A 25112-nucleotide genomic window follows, 5' to 3' on the forward strand; every position below is an offset into this window, starting at 1 on the left:
TTTCCCTGAGTTGCAACACATTCCTGAGTTCAGTTTTTTAGTACAGATTGTAAAAAATAGAGGGATTTCCTAAAATTTGTTGGACTCCTTAATATATTTCATGCTGTTTTCTCTCAGACCTTTGAAAACTTTGAACGTTGTGATTACTCAGAACAGGCGTATTAAGGTCCTTAAGTGCTGAGTCTGAGAATTTATCAAGGACTTCTGGATCTAAGCCTGAATCTGGGGGAAAATGTGACATTGCTGCGAGGTGTTGTCTTTACACACTGGGAAGGAGCTACTTCTGTGTCTGTGGAAAATTCCAGTTTCCAATCTAAGCCTCAGAATCTAAGCTTTCAGAAAACCTCACACAATAAAACTTTTTCCTGAAGTTACAAGCAGTACTGAGAGGTGCTAATGGTACCTGAATTCTGTGTGTACTCTTCTGGGTTTTTTGTACTAATGAATAACTCTACAGATAAAACCCCAGTGTTCCTCTTTCAGGTTGACAGATGAGATGCCAGATCACTTCTCTGAATTCTGGCTTTGGAAGTTCCTAAGACTGATTTTGATGTTTTCTGTGTAAAGACTGTTTTATTAGTCAGTTTTTCAAGAGATCTGGTGCTTCCTGTTACAGTCTTAGAAAAATTTTGCTGTAATACTGATTTACCACAGTCTAAGCCTCTTTTTATGAAATGTTTTATGCTAAGATTCTAAAATATATCATGCAAAAATTTCCTACCTGAACTGGAAATGCAGTATTCCTTCCAGTCTGGTAGCTCACCGTGGAGGGAAAGTAAGTTTAATAACACATATTTAAATATTTTTGCAAATGAAATTTAAGGAAGCACTGAAGACTAGATGTTGTTAGTGGAGTAAAATACGCAAGGTAGATAAATTCAGTTGTAGTTAGAGTTTCACTGAAATCTTTTCTGCTGTTCACTTTTACAATAGGGTTCCCTGCTGACATGGTTAAAAAGCCAAACAAATAAAACTGCCAAAAAACACAAACCGTAAGATGCTCTGGCTTTTAAATTCCTAGAGGCTGTTCAAAGACCTTTCTTTCTGGTGAAGATGCTTCCTAAGTTTATATGCCTGAGATTTTGGGTGAAGCTTTTGAGTTCTACTTGCCTTTCTTTTTTTTTTTTCCCCTGTTGCAATTCAAAATTCTTTTGTATTAGTCAGTGTAGCAGCCCAGTGAAGCAGAAGCCTTTTTCACTCGTGAGCCTCCCAGCTGTAGTCTGCCAGAATGCCAGGGGCTAAAATTACTGATGTGGCTCTGCTAGATCCAGAATGTTACCTGTGTCATGTCACTACCAGAATACAGGATGACTGGGAAAGAGGAGCTTTTAATCCCAGAGGAAAATAACCTTATTACTTGACTATATTAAACAATGGGGAATTGTATCCAAGAGAAATCTCAACTAATGATAGAGTAAGGCTTAACCAAGGATAATTTTAAGCTTCAGTTTTGAAGAGCAAATCTGTATTTTTGGGATGATGACAAAAACTTTCAAAACTTGCCTGGATATGATCCTGGGCAACCTGCCCTATGTGACCCTGCTTTAGCAGAGGGTTTGGAGTAGATGGATCTCTGAAGGTCCCTTCCAACCCCTGTTGTTCTGTGTTGGTGTTACACTTCTGGATTTAAGCGTACTATCAGTTTGTTTCTGTCTTTTTCTAAAGACCTTTATTTCCTGTTTTTTCAGCTGTGACACCCAGGCTATGTTAATGCTTGTTTTACTGCATTTCATATTGGCTAATGGCAACACAGTTGATACAGAAAGTGACAGGAATAAAAAAGCATGCTGACTAAAATGGAACATTTGCATATCTCGTCCGTAGATTGACATAAATAGGATAGAGCAGTTGCCCAGGAACCACCTGCTAAAGGAAGGTATGAAGATGTACCTTCTCCAACCTGCATATTTTTAGTTTGCTTTCTTCCTTGCTGGATCTCATATGCCATATAGGAATGATAAACTACAGTATTCTTTATTTAAATTATAGTAGCAGTTATCCTATTATTGTAGTGTGAGTATTGTAGCCTAGCCTTTTGTTTTCTAAATCGGCTCTGATATACAATGTAATAACCTTTGTGTCATGCAGTCATTTTTTCAGTGATCAAGATGAGATTGCTATAACCTTTTTGGAAAATAGTTTTGTAGATCAGCATCTAGCTCTCAGTTCATTGCTGGTTAGCAGACTTGCCCTATTTTTTATTTCCTTTACACTCCTCAAAAACTGTATCACCTTAATTGGGTAAATATTTTTAGCCGTTTCAGAGTACACTGAAGTCCTCAAAGGCAGAGTCCTCTTTGGACTTCAGAATCTTCTGCAGAATTACCCTCAGGTGCTAAAACAAAACTGGGTTGGTTTTTCCCAGGAACTTTACTGTGGTGTTGCCTTGTAGTTGTTTTTTTGAACATCTTTGCAGTTTTTGCTGAGAAAGGTGAATTAGCTGAAAGCTTATATAAATGCCTTGAAAGTGGTTGGATAGAGGAGGAAAAGCTTTACATGTTCCCATTTTGAGGAGAAGGTCAATATATTCATCTCTTCTGTGAGGAGGGGGGGGAACAAATGTTCATACAAGAGAAACCAGTGGAAAACACACTTCATTAGTATCACTGCTTACCAAACTATTTGTCTTTGCCTGGCTCAGTAAATGTTAACAAAAAACTTCACCACCACTCCCTATTTATTTTAGATTTGAAGATCTGGTAAAATGCGTATGCAGAGTCCTTTTAGGATATGTTGAAGGCCTCAAAGAGCATTGCTCAAATACCAACAATCTAGATTATCTTATGACACTAATCATAACAGTGATACGTTAGCAACATCAAAAATGCAAAATGATCCTATTTAAATAGGAGCTGAAATGGTTTTATCAGGATATTTCTTTGAATTTAAAGTTACCTAATTTAAGGATTATTGAGGATCACACAGGAGTAGAATTCAAATGAAGAAACTTAGATGATTTTCAAATTGTGGCTTAGTTGATATTGAGCACCATTAATCATTATTAACTACAATAGCAGCTCCAGGTCGTAGTGCAAGGCACAAATTGTGCTGATTTAGTGGGTGAAGACACATCTTTCATCTCTAGAGTGATCTATGTGTTCATAATTACTTCAGTCAAGTGAGTTAATTCCAGCCTTTAATTCTACAACAGGAGGGTCCAGTTATGTTGGTTTGACTTTCTGTGGGAATTTTGTTCAGAGCCTGTCTTCTTCAGATGTATTTCAGTATTTGTAAGAACGGGTATCAAATGAATTTGATTTCACTCCTTTAATTGGTAAGTTCCAGCAAAGGACTAAGTTGACTTTTAGATAGATTTGAAGGTAGTTTTCCTTTATTTAAGTATGTTAGAATTGCTCTGCAGTATTTTCCTTTGTTAGACTAATTTTATCAAAAGCATCTTTTGAACTCAGTTATTTTCAGAGGGATTGGGCATGTTGTGTTCTTAAGTTCCTGTGCTGACATCGTACAACTAAACTGAAAACCAGCAAGCTGGGATGTGAGAGACTGGTACTGGTAGGTGTCTTGCAGTGGGCATCTTGCCTGCCCTGGTGGTGCCAAGCCTGTGGAAATTTACTATAATTTAAGGAACTTTTGAGCTTTATTTTAAGAATACTTACATGCTCAGAGCAAAATAAGTTTTGCATCCTTGCCAGTGCCATTAGAAATTTGCTTGCTTGATTGCTTTTGATTGCCTCCTTACCTAGGGGCTTGGCCAGTCCTGTTTACTGGTTGTGAGTGCACTTGGGATTAGAGTAACTGATCCAACCTGCTTGTGTTTTTGCAGTGCAGTTTTCAAATAGCAGCAGCTTCTCTGGTAGAGATTGTCTCTCTGAAGTGTTTATCAGATGAAGCAGTGCTTCAATGTGCCTGTCTTTATTTCTGTCTTGAAATTTATGGTAACCGCTGGTTTGTGCCAAGGGAAAGAACATAAGCTGGTCTCCAAGGGATAATGCTTCAAGTACAACACAAGTTGAAAGAGGAAAAATAGGACAAGAATTTAATTAGATCAGTGAATTGCAGATTTACAGTCTAAAACTGAGTCCTAGAGCTACTGATAAGGCAAGTATTGAGTACATTGAAAAGCCATTTCAAAAGTTCCTTCTAGCTCACTCCTTTCTGAGCTGATCACTCTATTGTTTCTTAAGTCCTGTTTATAGCAGAATAAGCAAATGTAGATGGGCTGCCTTTATGAGAAGTGAAGTAGGATCAAATCTTCAGTCTGGTAATTGTAGTGGGAAATGCTCTTCTTCTGAATCTCTTAATCTCACACTTTTGAAGAACCCCATCTACTGTTTAGTTCAGCTGCTGCTCAGAGTTGTAGCAGTAAGCCATAAGTGAGGACATGACAAAGGTAACCTGGGGGGTTCACAGGAGTAGAAAATGGGTAATAGTAACTTGCAGCTTACACAATGGACAAGAGGTGCTATAGTAATTGAGACTGTACCTTGAAATGTATTTTGTATGTATTGTGACAGCCCAGTCAGTAAACCTGAACTCCATCCAGAAAGGTTTGGCTGTAAAGCTGGTTTCTCTGATGAAGATTGTTTATGATATAATTTCAGAAGCTATTCATGTGGAAATGCCAGATGCAAGAAATGCTCTAGCAGTTCAACAGCTTTCAGTATGATTGTTTCATGTCTGTTTTTACCTTTTACAGATCTTATGGAGTTTTCAGAGGATGCATCTGGTGTGCCTGAAGGCAATAAGAAATCCACAAATAAACAAGGTGATAAATCCAAGGAAAACACCAGGAAGATTTTTAGTGGGCCAAAGCGGGTGAGTAATACTGAGACCAAGACAAAGTTCTTATTTTAATGAACTCTTCAGTACTGATGTTTCTTTCTGTATGTGTAAGAGGGGCTTTTGTCCCAGTTTATATCTGCACTTGAGATTACTGTTTTGGCTTTTAAGATGATATCTGAAAATGAAAAACCTTCAAGTACAAAACTTTTGTATCAGTTACTGGGAATTCCACTTTTCAGATACAAGTCTGGGATTGCACAATGGTAACATGCAACCTAGATTCCTTCCCTTCTAGGTGATCATTAAAGCAAAGCACAATTAAATGCTGTGTAGGCTGGGGGGGGGTTGGGGTTTTGGTTTTGTGGGTTTTAAAATTTTTTTCTTCCTCCAGTCTCCCAAGAAATATCTATTGTGTTACAGGACTGAATCTTTCTGAAAACTTCAGATCTGGCATTTTTATGCTCTTTATAAGGACAAGTGCCTTTATAGCTTGTAGAAAAGTGAGATTTTCTTTCAATTAAAGAAAAGTAACCTTCAATCCTACCTAAATTATGTAGTATTCAGTATCAGTGTGCCCATTTGTACTGTGAATGGAGCTTATTCATTTTGCTGATGTTAGATGTGGTTTATCTTACTTGTTATAGTTACTCAGCATTTTGAGGCAGTTATGTGCACACAGCAAAAGTTGTTTAGCTGTTAGGTGAAAGTTTGTAATAGTGGGATCCCTGTAGTGTCCATCAAATGCAAGTTTTTATAACTTGATGGTCCAGGATACCCATTTCTAATGCTTAATGCCTTTTCATACACTTATTGCATCAGACATTCCTATTGTTTGGTGGTGAGAGAAGCTGTCTGAAATCCAGAACTGGTGTAATAAGGAAGAGAGGGAAATGGAGAGTGAAATGGTCTTGTATTTCTCCTTTCCCTTTGACTTCCAGAAGTTTTGCAAGACCTGGGAGTTCCATGTTATAACATAAAGTCTTAAGTATGTGTCTAGAATGTACTCCACAGTCTAACAGTTCTAAGGTTTTTTTAATATTTTCCCTGTTTTTTCTAAATAATTCTAATAATTAAATTACACTCTGAAATGTCTCATAAAGGTAGCTATTTAATTGTGTTAAGTGATAGTTTCCCTTGCAATTTTTTAAAGGTTTTTCTTTGGTTTTCTAGAACCAGAAGATTTCTTCTTTCTCCCAGCTGTGTTGATATATAATTATTTTCCATTTAAAAATGTGGATTTGTGGGTGGAGTAGGGAGAACATATTTGGTTTATTTCTCAAAACATGCAAGGGAATATTTTCATTTGGGAGGACACAACCATTAAGTACTGTCAGTTTTAATGCCCTTTGGAAAAGAGGTATTGCTTCTTTTTGCCTTGTGACTTTGGACAGAATGGGAAGCCCTTGCCTCCAGAATTTGAAGTCAGGCTGTTGATAAGTGAGGAGGGTCTTTCCAGAACTGAAACAGTATTACTTTAAGATGAGAGTTCCTCAGTTTCTGCTGATAAAATAGTAATTTTTAAAAATCAACTTCCTATTGCTGAGCATGTTACAATAGACTGAGAAACAGAAGTAAAGGGAATGCAAATTTACCTGTACCTTTTGGTGCTGTATTTTTAGCAGCATAGAACAGCTGTAGGTGTTCTGGTAAAAGTGAATGTTTTTTTTTTTAAATGTTAAAGTCTTTATATGTTTCAAATACTATTCTATAATAGCATTTTATGTGTTTCTTGTTTAATTTTTATACTTCAGCTTTTATATGAAAACTTAATTTTGAATATATCTATCACAAAATTGTGTGGGGAAAAATCCTTATAGCAATATCATACTATGTGAGAGAAAATAGTTTCAACTCCAGAAAATTTGCAGTTGGGAATAAAATTAACTCAAGTGGGAAAGATGAGAATTAAATAGGCTTTTTGACTCTTTACTAATGCAGTGAACCTACAAGTAGAAGTTGCTGTAATTGCAATTCAGATTTTAAACTTTAATGTTGTCTAATCATACATGGAGTTACTGAAAAAGCTTGTAAAGCTTGTTCTGATGCTAATTATAGACACTTTTAATTATCTTCCTAAACTATAGATACAGATTATTAATCTCACTTGCATTTTAAGGGATTTTAATTATGGGAATGAAAAATAATGAAATAAGAGTTAACTTGACCGTAAGTAAATGATAATAAAAAAAATCCCTCATAGGACTTCGCTACCTCAACAGCACTTTTCTTTTGTTTTTCCCCCTTGTAGAAGCTGGGAGGCACAGTATTATTTTCTGCTAGGTGGTGATGTTAGAGGTATAGCCCTTTGCATCACCCCGAGCTGGAAAGTAAAGAGCTTTGTAACTCAGGAGGCAACTGGTGGTATTGTTAAATGTTAGTAGATCCAGAAGCTCAAGTATTTTTTCCAGTTGGTAGTCAGCAGGACTCTGGCCCATGTTTGTGCTTTGGAAACCTGACCATTGTACTCTAATGTTCAAGTCCAGTTCTTGAAACTTCTGAGCCTCTGTAATAAATATGGTAGATGCCACTGACGTAGTGAATAAGGGTGTTTCTGAAAGCTGCTTTTGATGGGAGGAGTCTCACTGAAGTCACCAACTACTCACCAACGTAACGATGAGCGTAGAAGTTGCAGTAGCTTGTACATTATGATAGGTTGTAAAGGCTCAACCAGAACACTGCTTTTAAGTGAATTACATCTCTTTATCTTGAGCCTGAGTTACAGGGGGGATATTATGTTCCATGGCAACATAATTATGCACTTACAGTCCGTAAATATTGGCATTACTTGACTTGCAAATTATGGGTGTGAAGTATGTAACAAGTAACATCTGCAAAAGTTTGTTTGCAGCTGTTCACAATTTTAATTCAACTGGTTTAGTGACTCGTGCTCTAGCATGTACGTTAGGGAACTGTGGGGCTGTGTTGTGCCCACCTGCTGGTCCCTTTGAGTTTAGTTCCCCTTCTACAGATAAAACCCATTCTCAATTATCAGCTAAAATGCAGCAAGATACACAAGAACTTTTTTGTTTCTATGGTCCAAATCTACTCAGAGTAAAGGCTTGAAAATAGGGACAATAAAAATTCTTCCCTGAGATTTCTTGCTTCGGTCTCTCTCACCACAGATTTGGGCTAGAGTCAGCAAAAGAAGAGAATTGTTTTTTGTAGGAAAACTGTGGAGTAGTTCCCAGGGCTGGTATACAAGACTACATATATCTCTAAATAGGAACCTGGAAAAAAATCCAACAACTTAGAAATGTAAGATGAAGAGAGCTATCTATCCCCAAACTTACTGATCAATCCGAGAAGCTGATGTCTGTGTCAGGTATTTTGTGCCAGAGCTGTACTATAAGTTCAGTGTTTATTTTGTCCAGCACATCATTAAGAACCACCAGATCCTCTGAACTGCAAGTGTTCTGGGATGACCCTCTCTGCTCTTAATCCTGAAATGTATGATAATGACCTGTAACTCTGTGCTGATCCTAGTTCTGCCTGTGGCCAGAGGAAGTCGACCTAGACAAGGTGAATACTGATTAACTTTGAATATTCCAAGGCAAGAATGCAAATAGAGTTGCAAATCATAATTGAAAGATATGGGAGAGCCTTCCAGCTTGAGGGGCCAAGGAGAGGGGGAAGATAATAATCCTTCTCTTTTGTGCTCTTCAATGCCACTAAGACATATGGGAAGACTCACTGAGTCACATGAAGTGGCACAAAGAAGAAAGAGCCAGTGAAAATGTTGTGTTCTGTCAGGCAAACATACCCAAAAGCAGTCTGTTTTCAACATGTTGCCTGAAATTTCAAGATGCTAGATGAATGCTATATCAGGATTTTTTTCCCCCCCTGTGTTTTAGAACAGGCAAACTTTAGAAATGAGTTTTTTGAAACTAACTTCTTACATGCTGATGATTTTTTTTTTTTTCACTGAGTGTATTTCATAAAGCTTCCATGCTAGTATTGACAGAGTACAATTCAGCACCTATAAGACACCAATAGTTTCTAGGGAGGTTAAAACATACATTTTTTATGATTGATAGCATGAGGAAGAAAGTATTCATCACATGAGGAGCCTACGTGAGCAGTTCATGGACTACTGTCCATTTAAACTAACCCGAATGCTTAATCCATTGCTTAATGACTTCTGACTTAGTTTGTATTTGTGTATTTCCCTCAACTGCTCACTTTTGCAAAGAGAATTGAATATTTATAAAGAAATATAAACTAGTTTAAATACTAATTTTTCCTTATTCTCTTTTCTTGCTATGCTTGGAGAAATTTGTCTCAACCTCCTTGTTGAGGTCTTGGCTCTAGAAAACCTATCTGCTTTGCAGCTCTGTGCATGTTTTCCCACGTAACCAGTGAAGGGGAAGAACATGACATCAGCATGCTTTTGGGTTTTATTTCCCCTCTGGTTATGAACACATCTAATTGTACAGGACAGCGTATGGGAAAACCTCTGTGCCACTAACTTGGTTATCCTGGTGTTTCCTTTGAGCTGTTCATGTGGGCACTGGAGTTTCCCATAGAAAGCACTCACCTAGTGTTTAGCAGTGGCATTGCTTGAAAGTTATTCCACTAGTGTGGAATGCATTTGCCAGGGAAAGCTGAGATCTTTCAGTATCGTTCATTAAAAAATGACAACAAAAACCCCAACACCACCCCCACCCCCAACTTTATACTTACGTTAAGACTGATTTTGCCTGAAAAAGACAAAATACAGCTGACAGAAGTATTTGGTGAAGCTGCCTTTTTTCTGCTTTTGCTCTTCCTGCTCACTCCTGTTCTCTTGCTCCTTCAATTTCCCAATGCTATGTATTGAACTAAATGGAGGAACCCATCTGTTTAAAAAAAAATAGCTCACTAAAGGAAACATTTAACATAAATCTGTCTGATTCACTGGGATACTGTAAACAATTGTATCCGCTCAGTTGAGGAAACTAAAGAGGAGAGATTAAGTCATCTTAACCTGGTTCAGTCAACACCGCAGCTGAGAAGCGCTCACCGAACACAGGCGGCGTTGGCAGCACGACACGCGTTGCTTTGATCAAGTGACATTAATAGAGCCAGTCATGACAGGGGTGTGGAATGCAAGACTGAAATCACTGCTGAACTCAGACGTGGCTTAGCCAACAGACTGCTTCTGAACTCTGTGTCCAAGATGAAAACCTGATCCAGTCAGAACCCTGTAGCTATTTATTGCTTTTCACGTTCTATTAAAGTTTTACAGATAACTGCTGTGATTTGTGCCCAGCAAGGTACAGAAGTGTGCAAGATTTCAAAGTGGGGTTTTTGGACAGGTCAATCGGAGGGATGTGTTAAATCACTGCTATGTGAAGAGCAGTCATTTCCATTTATCAAATGCTGAACCAGCAATACACAAAATACTTCTGTTTTTTTCTTCCCTGTGACTTCAGTTTGATCTGCAACTAGTTCATAGTCCATTATTTAAATCCATTGCATCTTTTTGTCCTGTAGGCAGGGGTTTTTTTCTCCTGAGTAGGTTGTTTTCATTGATTTGCCATATTGCTGTTATAAACTGTAGACACTGAGAAGCTGTCAGTCCTTGAAAATAAAGCTTACTTGTGATCCTGTTGTTCCTGATAGGATTTGCTGTAATGCACGTTTAATGGTGTAGCCTATGAGATCTTTTACAGGTAGAGCTTTTTCCCCTGGTGCTTCATGCTGGCTGGAAGAAGCTAAAAATATCAGCTTGAAACAAAAGCTGTGCCTAAGTTTACTTGAAGTCCAAGATGAATTACTTGTACCTGATCTTTGGAAGTGTTTTGAAATTGAAGTACGAAAGCATGCATGGCTCTTGGTTTGACTGAGTAACCTCAGAGCTAATGTGACAATGATATGTGTGTGGGGGGAGGCAGAAACAGGCTGTGCTGTGGTCTGTACTTTTCCACTTAGCTTGTGTTGTACTTTACAGTGGGTGTTTATCAAAGACATCCTGCAAGTAACATTTTTCTGTGCCTGCAAGTGAATCTACATTTCCCCAAATAAAATTTTTCAAGAGATTTTTAAAATACAATTTGGTTTTAATATATGTAGTGATTAATCTCTCTTAAGTGCATGGCTTCAGATGGTTTTGTTTAATTATTTTTCTATAAGTAATTTTAAGTAAGTAGCTTCAGAAAAGCGGCATTGGAAACATAATTGTGAAGGTTTTTTGTATCAGTCATAACCCTTTCCATATATTGAATGACAGGATCAGAGCAGAGTGATCAGAACTGATTTTAGAAGGAGCAGCCTGTCATTATCTTGAATATCCTTTAGGAGAACAGCCCATCCTAGTAAGATGATGAACAGCTCTTACAAAGCAGTTTTTCAGTGATTCAGAGCTGCTGATACCATACGTGTTGAGCTGCTATTTGCATCCTAGGATGTGCACATTGCACTTTTTTAATGCAAACAATTTTTAGTTGACATTTGCTGTTTTGACACGGTTGAGGAGTCGAGCTGCATTTTGACAAAATATTCTGTGAATTCTCTGGCTTCTGTCAGTTCAGCACTAAGCCAGCAGTCTGTTGCATCAGCAGTTTGACAAACAGTGGTGGTCAGATCTGACAGCCTGTGACAGCATGTTGCTGCTTCTGCTGAACATTCCTTTCATTTCCTGGTTGGTGCTTCTGGCAGATGGCCTGTGCAGTCCTGAACTGAAGTGGGTTTTTTGTGGGGTTTTTGTCCAAAAACTGTTTGTTGGACTGATGCACAAGAGAGGAGCTATTCTAAGTGCTAACAAATCATAAAGAGCGTATGTATTTTATATTGCTGGAGTAAAGATGAATTTTTAATTTTTTTAAAAAAAATTTCTGAAAGGTAAGAATAAGTCTGTTTCTTAAATAGTTGTTTTGATAAACACCAAACCTTTATATTGATACGATTATTTCACTTAATCTTTGCAAAACCAGGTTCTTCAGTAAGATTATTTATTACTGGCTTCCTAGTGCTTACCATTTAGGGAAGGCAGTTTTTTTTCTGCTCTTATTAATGTAACTAGACCAAAACCAATTCTTGATTTTTAAGTTAGTGAAGAGGATGCTGATCAGGACTAGCAAGTTTTTGGATTACTCACCTAATTTGAAGAGTAAAGTAGCCACTGTAATTTTACCAAATTGAGTTGGGGAATAACACCTTGAAGCCATCTCATAGTGAAAGCAAATGCCAAGAGTTGGTCTGTTAATTTCAAGACAATCATTTGATGCTGATTAAAATTATTTTCTTCCCACTCCTTCGTATTAAACTGTGATGAAGAGAGGTGTGTTCTGGCAGATGCCAAGCTGAGATCCTTCCACTTGGCAAAACAGCTCCCTTGTCTGTCCTCGAGATGTGGCTGTTAGGTGGAACTGTGGCAGCAGTGTTACTGGAAGTGCATTAGTGTAAAGAAAGACACTAGCAGTTGAGACATAGCTTTGTTCTGTGAAAGATAGGGATGCAAAGTGCAGTGTGAAGATAACAGGCTCCTAACAGAGATGGGAGGAACAAACAAAAAATGATGGAAATCCTTCTCCCCTTGTGTGTACTTAAGTTTTCCAGGAAGTGGAGAAATAAAGTTGAATGGAAAATGTTAGATGTCACAGTGGAAACTGTTTTATACTTCCAGTTCCTACTGGTTTTAACCTCTTGGGCAAGAAGCAAAGAAACATTAGAACATTTTTGAAACCAGACTCTTGAATGATTGTGCCTTCCTCCTTCCCCCCACCCCCAATCACTTACTTGGTTCCCAGTAATTAACTCAGTGTTTTAGTAGTTAGGCAACACAGAATAACTGTAGGATAAATGTTACATTACACAAGGCTTAAGTTCTGTGCAAAGATTTGAAACAGGAAAAACACTCAAAGAGATTAGAGTACCCCACTTTAATTTGCCAGTAGGAGCTTAATTTATATGCAGATGAATATGAGAAATTGTGTTCAGCATGAGCATGGCTGCTTCACTCAGCTCTGTGACTTTGTGTACATGGGTAGTAGTGTGGTGCAATATGAGCACGTCTTGGGGGTGGAACAGTTGGTATTCACACAGGGCCCATTATACACATTTAAAAGTTTTAACTTGGAATTAGATTTATTCTGATCTGCTTCAGGGAATCCCCAGTGACAGCTGGTGTGAGGTAGATGCTTGGAAGAGCCTGCTCAAGTTAAGGTTTCATCAGAAAGGAATCAGGTAAACATACTTTGAAACTCAGTGATGCAAATGACAGCATGGTAACTGGGGACATCTGGAAGATTTATTTGAAGAACGTTTTGCTGATGCAAATGGAAACGCTTAGGTGGGTGTGCACACACGCCTGCCCCGGCCATGAGACCTCTGGAGCTCAGTGCTGCTGCAGGTGTGCCAGGCTTGCTGTGAGATGGAGACACTTTGAGTAGATTAGGACCAGATTAGCCTGTGCAGGGGGGCACGGCGGGGTGTGAGTGAGTGTCTCTGCCTTTGGGTAGCAACAAAGAGGGCAGGAATTTTGTCTAACAGTTTTTGCAAGGATGTGTTTGTGCCACTACTCACAGGTGGATGAGGGTGTTTCTTCTCTTGATTGAAGTGATATGTTTCCATTTTTGTGATGACATGTCTAAACTATTGTACTCTGGCCCTTTTTTTATCAGACTTCATGTAGGTTTCAGGCCAAATTAGTAACTATAACCATACGGCTTCTGCTTCTGAGCTGACCAGTTTTGAGTACGCTCAGTGTAAGCAGCATAGAGAACACCATTAGCTCCTTCTGTTACAGAATGAGCCTCATGTTTATCAAACTGTCCTGTTCCTTTGAGTTAAATTTTCATGTTTCAGGTAGATGTTCAACCTGTTGTGTTCTGTCCTGTAGGCCTCCTTTTGAACTTGAAGGAGGAAAAAACATTTTGCACTTCAAAAGTCTGATGCAAGAAAAGCTTCAGTGACAATTTAGTGGTTTTTTTTCCCTCCTCCCTGCTTGCATTGCCTGCTGCTGATTGTCTCAACCTTGTCTGACTGAACAACGTGTGGTTGTCTGGCTGTGTGCATGTGTAATACTTTTTGTGTACTGCATTAAGTAGTACAGTAGCTCGTGATTGAGTGGCACATGGCACACAGAGGGGATTTATTGGCACCAATCTGCTACTGTGATTCAAATAATGGGTATTTGGTTCACGTTTTGAACACTGAAAAAATGACTTGGTCCTGGTTTGCTTCTGGCTTATAACTGCTGTTGGAAACCATGATCTTATCTGGAGTCCAAATTTAACTTTTTTGTGTTACAGGCACAGGCTCAGCTTGTGCTGGATTGATATTCCCTCCTCCTTGTTTGAAGTGTAATTTCTCTTTCTTTGCTCTGAATGGATGTTCATTATTTCCCTTTTCAAAAGAAACAGTCCATTATTAATAGTTCTGTGCTGCTTGTTATTTTTCTCCTGTACAAAGTGAGACATGCAGGACAGAGGAGTACTCTTAATGTTTGTGAGTATTGAGTGGTAAATAATCATAGATTTTGTTTTATTTGTATTGGGTGGGGATTTTTTTGAACTTACAGTTTTGACAAGCATCTGGCATATCATCTTACTGGATGCCCTTCAGATATAAAAAAATGCATTTATTAGAATATCTGTTAAAAATGTATTTGGGGGTTCTTTTGCCATTTTCTTCTACCTTGGAAAGCATTCTTGCCTGCCAGTAGCTGCTGCCTGTCTTGTTTTGGTAGTATTTTCAGCACGAGTCATGCCCCTGGCTCTAATTTTCTGCTATTCTTACATCTGTGAATGGCAGGCAGTGCTACATCAGTATGTGCAGAGTGCCAACTCTTAAAAAACTTCAGCTTTGAGGCTTCCAGGGGTGGGAGCTAAGCGTGACCTGTACTTTGTGTCACTGGGAGATGATCCTGTAAAACTGACAACCCTGTGCATTTTGTAAGATCCTTGGCATTAGTTCTGGTTTTGCATCTCAGTTCACCCTCCCTAGAACCACATGCAGAGTTCCACAGTACAATATGCTTTATAACCTCACTGGAACATTTGCACTGTTTCAGGCACCTGTATGTGTGTGAAGAGCTGTCAGTTCTATATGTATGAAAAAGGGAAACCCATCTCCTGTTCAGCAGAAGCTCTTACAACTGATTAATATTGCAGAACTTATTTGCCTTAAGAACACAGAATTCAGAAGACTAATGTGCTGCCTCTGGCATCTATTCTGTGTTAACCTCGAGAGTAAGAATTCTCAAGGAGAAGTCTGCATTACTTGAATACTTTCAAGGTTGTCTTGTCTTTAAGAGAAAATTTCTTAAAAGTCAGTTTCTTAAATTGCTGCTGCTTAAATATCAGTGTCACTTCTTCAGGGAAGCTTGTTATTACAAGCGTTTGAGTTGGCTTAAAAAAAACTCCACCAAACCAAACAAACCCATTTGCTTTTGTTGTCAAGCCCTTCTGAAAAGTTTTTGTCCCCTGGCATTCATTTGATCTTTGATACTTCTGGCTTCACTTCTGCTGCACGGGAAGCTAAAGCAAGTGGACATGGTGCTTGCTGACTGCTCAGTACTGGTGCAGTGTCTTTGTGAAATCCGACGTCGTTTTGTGTTGCAAGGGGAAATGTGGAGGTTGCTTTAAGAGATGGTCACAAGGGAGGAAGTATTTGCCCTGTCTGTGTGAGTTTGGTGGTCAAGAAATTGGTGTGACAGGATGCTGGACCGGATGGTAGGGATGCTGGGGAGCAGTGTCTACTGTCTAATGAAGTATCAGTGGGAAGGCTTGGAATCACAGGTCAAAGTGCTTTCATTTAGAAGTGGAAGATAGTGCAAGGGATAGTGCACTGAAGTGCACTAAAACTAACCTACCATAGGTATTTGAGGTTTTCAGTCACAGTTTAGGCTCTTTTATAAGAGAAATATTAAATGAAGACGTCTTTGTTTCTTGGAACAGGCATTTTTTGGTGGCATTACTTGATTTCTTACATAAAATGTGGCTTTCTTCTATATTGTCTTGGTAAGAAGCTAGCTAAGCAGGCTATAAAGTGCCTTGTCACAAAACACTTTGGGGTGTGCTGGCTTTTAATTTAGTGAGGGATTAAGGAAAATTGGGGAAGAAAAGCCCATTTTTGACTGTTAGCTGCAAAGGATGCAGTCTTGGACTTGGGAAGCCTCTGAGCCGAGCAGGAATTGTCTTTAACTGTTAGCCCTGCTGGACTCCGTTCTGTGCATCAGCTGTCGCTCTCTGCTGAAGGAAGCACACGGGGGCTGTGTGGACCTCCTGGTCACGGCAGCACAGCTGTGTGCATGGTTTGTCCTTTCTCCTGAGGGAAGCTCTGAACTTGCTCTCTGTCGTGGTGCTCCCGAGCTGCGTGTGGGTGATGATCCCGTGTGCCCGCGGGACTCCGCTCCCCGCGCCGGCCAGGGGCTGGGCTGGCTTCCCCAGGGAGCACAGGGCCTGGGGAAAACGCAGCACGCAGGTGGGGCACAGGCAGAGGCTGCATGGACCAAGGCAGCGAGTAGGCTGTGCTCTTGCCTTGAACTGCAGAGAAAACGGGAGTCCTGCAGCAGAGGCTGCCGTGGTCTGTGCCCCGTTGTTTTGCATGGAGCTGGCAGAAGGGCGTCCGTCCGGGATCCTCCTGTGGGGCTTGCAGGTCCCTGCAGCATCTCCCCCGGGTGTGCTGAGCCTGACACTGCTCTCACAGAGACTGAGGAGCAACTCCCAGGCAGGAAACTCAGGAATATTTATATATTAGTATCCTTTAAGCAGGGATAGAATACTGTTTGAGACTCTAACGGATTTGGAACTATTAATAGAGAACATCCTATGTTAATAGGACTTCTGGCAGCTGGAATGGAGCATGCTGCTGTCAGAACTGTAGTAGTTAAGCTGCCCTGCAAGATTAAGAAGAATTATGCATCAGCTGAAACTGATACTTAAATATATGCTCTACTTTCGTGCTGGGTATTTGACAGAGTGTGTTATTGCCTTGAATTATCTTGTGCACCAGGGTATGGCACACAGAAACTTACACCCTTTCTTCCCAATCTTAAGTATGCACGAAGATAATTTGTGGAACAGTTGTGAGTAATTCAAGAAAAAAGAGTGAGCATCCAGAAAATATTCAGTGGTTCTTTGCCATTACAGGCTTTGTGAAACATTGTATCTTTAATGATTAAAAACCCATCTTTGGTACTAAATTGTCTCTTTGCTCATTGCAAACCCTGAGTCACATTCCAGGTAAGAATTTGCTACCCAGAAATGTATAGGAGGAAAGAGTTAGTTATTAACCTGACTTTTGGGCTGTAACAGTTTTGTAACTTTTTTCAGATAAGGATCTGTATGATGTTGTGGTCCTATTTGTGGACAGATATGTCCTCTCCTAACTGTAACAGTATGAACTTAAAACCATTTAACAATTTGGCATCTTGAGCTTTTTGAGATTGTCAGGAAATTGGGCAAATGAGTGCTTCTGTTACTTGGGAAAGTTAAAAAATTGAAATTATCAAACCCCTTATTTTGGTATTCCTACATGTGGCCGTGGTGGCTACTTGTGACTGCTGAAGGATTTGGTATATCTGTCATCTGAAAATGTATTGCTGAAAAGAGCTTCCTTGGGTTCCTGTATAGGTGTAGCTGAATGGCATACGAGCACTACTTCAAAAAAAAAAAATTAAAAAAAATTAAAAGAGCCAGCTGAGTGAAGTTTCTGAGGAGCCATATCAGAGCTCACTGTGGGAGAGATGGAGTCTGTTCTCTTGCCTGGAAACTGAAGTGATGTAGTGCTTGCCTGGTGCAGGTAGTGCTGATGTGACAGGTCTTTTGGCCTCTGAAAACTCAAAGCTGAGATTTTCATTCTGTTAATATTCTTTAAAGTTTTGTTAGCTAGAACTTTGTCTTGTAAGGAAAGGAAGGATCAGCACAGCAGAGTTTTAACAGTAGTAGAACAACTCTTGACTTACAAAATCTACTTTCTAGCTTTTGACATGGCAAAACATTGTCACACTTCCCAGAATGGTATTCAATCCATAGCTGGTCCTGCTGGCTTTGCTGCATATAGCCCCTCTGTGGGCTGTGCTTGAGCCACTATCTGTTTTGAATAATTGATGCATTCTGTTTTGACAGAAAATTATTTTTAATGCCCAAATTTTTTTTTTTTTAAAGTTACTTTGTTTTCTCTATGTTTAAAATGATATATAAGTGTGTGTGAGGTGGTCTGTAGTTATACAGTTTACACAATATTTGGCATGCTGGGCAATTGTGAAAATTTTAAGAATGGATCAGTTTGGAATATTATTATGCAATTAGGTCAGTAAACTGAGAAGCCTGAAAGACAATTCTGTCTTTGTTTCCTTCAGGAATTATATTTTATTGCCCAAAAATTCAAAGACAGTAAACTTTGATGCATTTTGATTGGCCTTGATGCATTTTTGAGCAGGAAGGGGAAAAAAAAGGCTCCTTCATTTATTAATATGTATTAAGGCATTTAATTTGTGTGTTTTCTATTTCTGCAAGCTTCAAACTCTATATCAATTCTACATTTTGATTCTAAACTAGTCATATTTTTCTGCTGTGTGATGTTTGCTGACATGGTTGGATTTTTTCCCCATATTTTTGTCTATAGGAAGGTTGTGGACCTTTTATCTTGGACTAAATTAAAAAAGTAGAAAACCTGAAAAATTCTTGAAATGCATTCGAATCATGTCTTTTGCCATTTGAGTGCATCTTTTATGTCTTTAAAACCATCAGAGGCTTCAAAATCTTTCAGGTCGTCTGGTGCATATGATATGGAGAACTTTTGTTGCTGGGAGTGCAGAAGGGGAGGGAAGTGAAGCTCATTTTATTTGACTACATTATTCCTACAGTATGTAGTGAGTACTGGTAGATTTGCTTGAAAAATAACTTTCATTTTTACATTTTAGTCTCCAACAAAAGCTGTGTATAATGCTAGACACTGGAACCAGCCAGAATCAGAGGCTCTGCCAGCACCACCGGTTTTGAAAACTCCCAGTGTTCCAGTAAGTAGACTGTTTTTTCTCAAGTTAAGTAAATCTCCTTTTAAGAGTCACTGATATTTTTTGAAACACAAGTTCTTGATATCTGGTAATGTAACAGAAATTCAGAATGAAGTCCACTTTGTGATGCAAGCCATTGGGTATTTGATAGGAAAGAAATTGTTCATGGAAATACTCTAGAATGGAATCTTCCATGTCATTTTGATATACAGATATTAAAAAATACTTCAGTCGAGCTGTGTTCTCTAATCTGCTGAAGTGAAGCTTTCTAACCATGGACTCCATTTCATCTCCTGTGAGAATCCCTTGGATTAACTTGTTAATACCTGTAGAAATCAGCAAGTTGCATGTCAAAAAAGAAACTTAAGAAAATGAGATATTTCATGTATTTTTCCATTCTGATGGAGTACGGTACTGTGAATGGCTGACTTGAGTTTTTAGACACTATGGAAGAACCAAAATTTTCTATATGCAGCCAGAAATGCTAATATGATCATATAAGATATGTCTACAAAAAAGTAGACAAGAGTGAAAACGGTTCTTAAAGTAACTTGTTTGTTCAAAAATCAGTGATTGTTTTGAGGCTTAAGGTAATCATTTTTTAACTCTTGAGGCCATGGGAATCCAAGGTCTTGGGCTTAAATATATGTGCAAAAGTTATATACTGATTATGCTAAGAGAGCATTGTACGTTGTCAGTAAACTTAATTTCATTTGATGCCCTGCTTTATAGTACTTGCCTGAGAACAAAACATCAGAAGTAGGTATTTTTGCAGTGATAAGTCTTCAGTTTTTGTTGTCACCAGTTTTGGTTTGGGGTGTGGTGGGGTTTTTTTGGTTTTGTTTTTTTTTTCTGCCTGTATGTGTTGTTCTGATACAGTCTCCTTTTTGACTTGTGGTTGGCTTTGGCTGCATCCTGACAGCATTCTGAACAGCCTTCCTTCCATGTTAACTGTGCTGCCTGGAGGATGCAGCTGACTCGTGTTACAATAACCATTGTCACCACTCTGAGGAGAGCAGAAATTTTCAGTCCTGGGTTTCTCCTGACCCCCTTTCTTACTTTCAGTCACGTGTGTTAGAACTGAAGCTTTTGTCACTTATTGCATCTTTACATTGATACTGATTTTGTGACATACTCTGATAGTGGAATAAAGGCAGGTACTGTATCTTCTCAGGCAGACTTGGAGTATTTCTTCTTCAGGTTAGGAGGATGTCTGGATCATTCCTATTCAGACAAGCCATTTTGTCTTCTGTAAAACTTCCATTTTGTAACTGGTGCCATCAGCATATCAATTCAGGAATATGGTAGATGTTTGGCTGAACAAACCAGTTAGGGAAATTTGTGTGTATCTGCTCCTCGTGTTATGTACACGTGAAGCTGCTTCAGCCACTTGTTTAATCTTGATTTATATGTGTATGATTAAGATGTAAGAGCTAGAAGATAAACGAGCCTTGATCCAAATGTTCAGCAGTAATCCCTGTGCAGATGATCCCGCCTCTTTAATTTCTGTAGAAATTTGTTACCTGAAGATCTGGATAAATTTGTCTTAGATTCACGGTAAGAAACCCATAGCATGCAAACTGCTTATGCCAAATACTGTTTCTCATGGCCTCTCCAACCTCCTTTGGAATTGGCTTCGAAGGGGAAGCCATTAACCAAGACTTGGATCAGATAGTTCAGTGAATCTCCTGAGTTCACAGGCTGATAAGATCAGAGTCCTACAGTACGTTCTCTAAACCACCTTTCCAGGGTGCTTTATTAGGATTTGCCACTGGGGCCTGTAAGCAAATACTGAAAAGCTGCACCCTGATAAAGGCAGCTTGTAAAGAACACTGTTAGCAGGTTGTTTTGGCTTGTATTTTGACTGTCAATGTACAATGCACAGGAAGGCTTTCTCTCAAAACAGCCCTGAGAGTGACAGTACCACGCCCTCTGTCCCCCTGCATAGGCATTGTGGATTTTTTCAGTCACATGTAACAATTCTCATTTTTCCTATGTAAGGAAACTTAAGTACATGATGTTATTTAGAGACTGAGGATGACTTCAGGACCATCGTCACTGGGACTTGTACACTCAGGATTTGGCATTTGGAGGCCTTTTTCCTGTATGCCTTGTTTTCTGTAGTTTGTCTTCCCATCCGAATTTGTGCCAAAGGTGTAATCTGAAAATTAACTGACACCTTAAACTTACAGTAGCCTCAAACTAACACAGAGGAGTGGTAGGTTGAGGAGAAACCTGTAATATTTACCTGAGATGGCTGGGAACTTATCCATAGTTACTCTAGACCTAACATTAAGTTCTCTACTACCTGTTATAAGTTCAGAAAAGATTTTGCTTTTGTATTTCATGCTATCATATGTTGTTCCTAAAATATTAACAAGACAAATATGAATAAAGCTGGTGTACAGAGAACACCATGAGCTCACAAGAGCATACTTCACCTGTTGGAGGCATGCACCATTCCTCTCTTATTTCTCTCTGTGGCAATTTTTTATGGTGCTACAAAATTTATATTGGTCGTATTCTACCTACAGGCAAAATGTGGCAGTGCAATAACCTCCAGTAGCTGGAGGTGAGAACAGAGGGCACAGAGTGTTTCAGTTCAGGCTGTGTTGAGACAGTGACTGCTCAATGCTGTGCTCATATCCAGACCAGTGTACTTGATAATGGTTCAGTACAGCAGCCAACTTAGTTCTGGAAGCCCCAGTGTAATGGGATGAGATACTTGTGAGCATCAACAGATATTTGTTCTGAAACACTGAACTTGGTCGGTTTACTTACCCTAAAGCTTTAGGAACTTTGGGTTTTTTCTTGGTGTTTTTTTTGTTTGTTTTTTTAGTTTCAAAAATCCACTGGAGCTTTCCTGACTACCTAGAACTGTTTTGGGTTTTTTAATGTAAAAATGCATATCAATTCTGACATCTTAATTTATTTTTTTTATTATTATTTAAGAGTAGGTACATTATCACATAGCTTAGGTACACCTTGGTAGTGTCAGGCAAGGACCAAGTAGCCCCAAAATGTGAGTTTGACAATTGCACATCTGTACTGTTTCCTGATGTATTTAGTGTATGTTTACATGCTCAAAACATCTGCCCATTTTAGCACTTTCTTATTAATAGGTAAGGCTATCTTCAAAGGAGGCAATTCATAAAGATGATGGAGTTTTTAAGGCTCCTGCACCACCTCCCAAAGTGATAAAAACTGTGACAATACCTACTCAGCCCTATCAAGAGATAGTAACTGCATTGAAATGTAGGAAAGAAGACAAAGAAGTAAGTATTCTTAACAAATTTTTAAGATAAAGAATTATTGGTAATCCTAAGTACTGAAGGAACAGTGTCAAAATGAAATTTAGCTTTCCTATTAAAGATATAATATTTTTATCTAAATAGTTGAATGGCCTTCATTAACTTCTTAATGTTTCCTTGCACTCAAAACTGAATAGATTTTAAACTGTACTTGTTAAGGTTATAACCAATCCCAAGAGCAATTTACTGAGGTCAAAATATTTGTCTCTTGCAGTTGTACACTGTTGTTCAGCATGTAAAGCACTTCAATGATGTAGTGGAATTTGGTGAAAATCAAGAGTTCACAGATGATATTGAGTACTTGCTAAGTGGATTGAAGAGCAATCAGCCCCTAAACACACGTTGCCTTAGGTAAGATATCTTAATATCAAACACTGAACTTGCATTTCAGAGTTACTGAATTAAATATCAGTTAATTGACCATGCTTTAAAAAGTTGTTTGGGTAGTTACCCAGCATTTCTGCTGTAAGGATTAAAAAGTGAAAATAATCATCAAGATTATCTATAATATGCATATATATTTATAATAGCTGCAATTATAGCTATCATCTAGAACATAGCTAGCATCCACTGCAAGTATTGTGGCCTCTATTAATTGGAAGCTTCCCTAAGTTGTCTTCAACTCCTAACTGCACTCTTGGTTATTAAGTTATTAGTATGGAAAACGTTAGTCTTGCTTTGAAAAAACTTCTAACCTAATACCAGTGTCTGTTTCCTGCATATAAAAATAATTAGGATGGGGTTTTATGACCATGTAATAATTTTAAAATTTATTTTTATATGCTTGTATTTTTTCCTCTCTGTTCAGCAGAACTAAAATGGTAGAGAAGGAAAAACTTGACTCCATGGAGTCAGGTGATGAGGACACTTCACTCACAGTGGATGAGAAAAAGCTTTATATGCTTTTAAGAGAATTATTTAAAAAAAAATAGTATTAATGTTTTTAAAAAAACTAGCAATGAATATTGTTGCTGAAGTATAAACACAAGAAATCTATTATACAATTAGTATGTACATTATGATAAGAATAAATACCATAATGACAGTTCAGGACTTGTTGATGTGGAGTGCACATAGTTTGCTCATATGGCAAGCTTCCTAAAATTTTAACCTGATTTTTTTTTTTACTTTCCAAATTTGTATCATGGGATGTAACTTGTATAAACATCATAAAAATTTTTTTCTTTCAGTTAACAAATTAAAAGAAAAGTATTTTTCGAAAGGAAATCAGTGTGTAAGGATAGGAATAGACATAAAAGAATCAGACACTGCTAGGTAAGCTCTGACTAGTGCTGTGTGATTGGAAACAGGAAGACCACCTGTTCTTTAAACACCTTACCATGTGAATCTTTTATAAAAAGACTCCTCTAGTCAAGGAAGTCTTGATTGTAAAATCACTCCCACATCACTCCATATTTAAAAGCAATATATTTTTATTTTTATATATTTTAAAAAAAATTATATGCTGCGTAGTGCTATAAATGGCAGACAGCCTGCCAAGAAAACCAGAGGAAGGCTTCAGTTTTAAAATAGAACTGTTATGCTGATCACTGATTAGACTAATATATTTGTCAGGTTTTTCCTGAATCTGTAGTGTTTCCATCAACCATAAATGCAGCAATAAATATAAGAATGTTTGGTTTTCTTTGTGGAAGCACTGTCAGGCATATCAGTCAGTTAGATAGGGGAAGTGTTAGGTAATGATGGAAGCTCACATTAACAATTTCTGATTCTGCCTTGATTCATAATAACCTCTCCCATGCCTCTGAAACAAGAGCTTCCTACTTAATCCGTGAACATTTTATGTTCAGTTTAGCTATTTCTAATTATTTCAACTTTTGTTTTAAATAGTCAAGTTCAGGGTACCCTTTCAAATCCTGTTTTTAGCCTTAAAATAAAGCATACATACTTCAGTGCTGGTAGGCAACTGTGGGATTAAATGCTGCTCTATTCAGCAATTGCAATCTTGCCTTACTCAGATTTTTAGAAGAAACATCCTGACCGAGTTTGTCAGGGTCTGAGGTGTATGGTCAGCTGCATTTGTACACTTATTTATCTGCCATTTTTGTAAATGTATTCATTCTAACCCAAAATTAATTGCCTGCAGTGTAATCAGCTTGGCGACAAAGTGCGCCATGCCCAGCTTCCGAATGCACCTGCGAGCACACGGGATGGTAGCCATGGTTTTCAAAACACTGGATGATTCCCAACACCACCAGGTATGCTTGCCTTGTGTACTGCATTACATTTTGATGATACCTCTCTACTGTGTATGAATTTTGTGCAAACATTATTAGAGGTCAAGCGTCCAGTAGAGTGTGTGTCTGGGATCGGGGGCTCCGTGTGAGAAATCTGCAGAGAAAGGGAAATAAGAGCACCTGTGTTCAGTGACAAATTCCCCTTCCACTCTTCATGTGCTTTTGGGTTTGGGAATTCCTTTAAGAAATCGTTTGAGCATGTTAGAGAAAAACTGACTGTGCTGTGGATTGCTATATTATATCTTTTCTTAAGCTTTTAAAAGTAGTTTTATTGTTGTATTTATAACTTCCTTCAAGTAAAATAGGTTTGAAAGGAATACTTTCCTCATATTTAAAGATGGGTTTAAGCGCTCATCTCCCAATGTGCTTGCATGTGAATTAGTGCCTTTTCTGTAGCTGTTGTGGGGCATTTCCATGTCCTGTGTTTGTCTCCTTGAGTGGTGCTCTAATTGCAGTTTTAGGGTGCCTTAAGAGTGTGCAGTGTTCTATGATAAATCTAGGGAAGGTAAACTTCAACTACTTATGGTAAAGTGACCTGGGAGTTAAAAACTGCAGCAGTTTGGATTTTCTTTTTTTATCAACTTTACAAGTTCAATTCAGCTGTCATAGAAAATGCTTCTTGCAGGTGATACTGTTTTTCCAGCCATTGGCAACTGCCTCTGCTATGATAACTCTAGGGAAGGTAAACTTTTACTTATGGTAAAGTGACCTGGGAGTTAAAAACTGCAGCAGTTTGGATTTTCTTTTTTTATCAACTTTACAAGTTCAATTCAGCTGTCATAGAAAATGCTTCTTGCAGGTGATAACTGTTTTTCCAGCCATTGGCAACTGCCTCTGTGGGGTATTCCTTGAGGGTTTGTT

The 25112-nt window shown here is 38.5% G+C and overlaps 1 protein-coding gene across 1 annotated transcript in view; it reads left to right on the forward strand.

Moving 5' to 3' along the window:
• LOC103769272 (wings apart-like protein homolog) overlaps positions 1–24315 on the forward strand; it is a gene marked incomplete at its 5' end in the record, with an annotated part of 27184 nt that extends 2869 nt beyond the window's left edge. The window contains 5 exons of the mRNA XM_008936455.1: positions 4658–4776; positions 18590–18685; positions 21805–21957; positions 22208–22344; positions 24101–24315. Of these exons, the coding sequence (XP_008934703.1) occupies positions 4658–4776; positions 18590–18685; positions 21805–21957; positions 22208–22344; positions 24101–24269 (674 nt within the window). The remainder of the gene's footprint in view (positions 1–4657; positions 4777–18589; positions 18686–21804; positions 21958–22207; positions 22345–24100) is intronic.
• Between the last annotated feature and the right edge of the window lie 797 nt (positions 24316–25112).

This window comes from Merops nubicus, unplaced genomic scaffold (assembly GCF_000691845.1).
Source record: "Merops nubicus isolate BGI_N331 unplaced genomic scaffold, ASM69184v1 scaffold3763, whole genome shotgun sequence".
Lineage (NCBI taxonomy): Eukaryota > Metazoa > Chordata > Aves > Coraciiformes > Meropidae > Merops > Merops nubicus.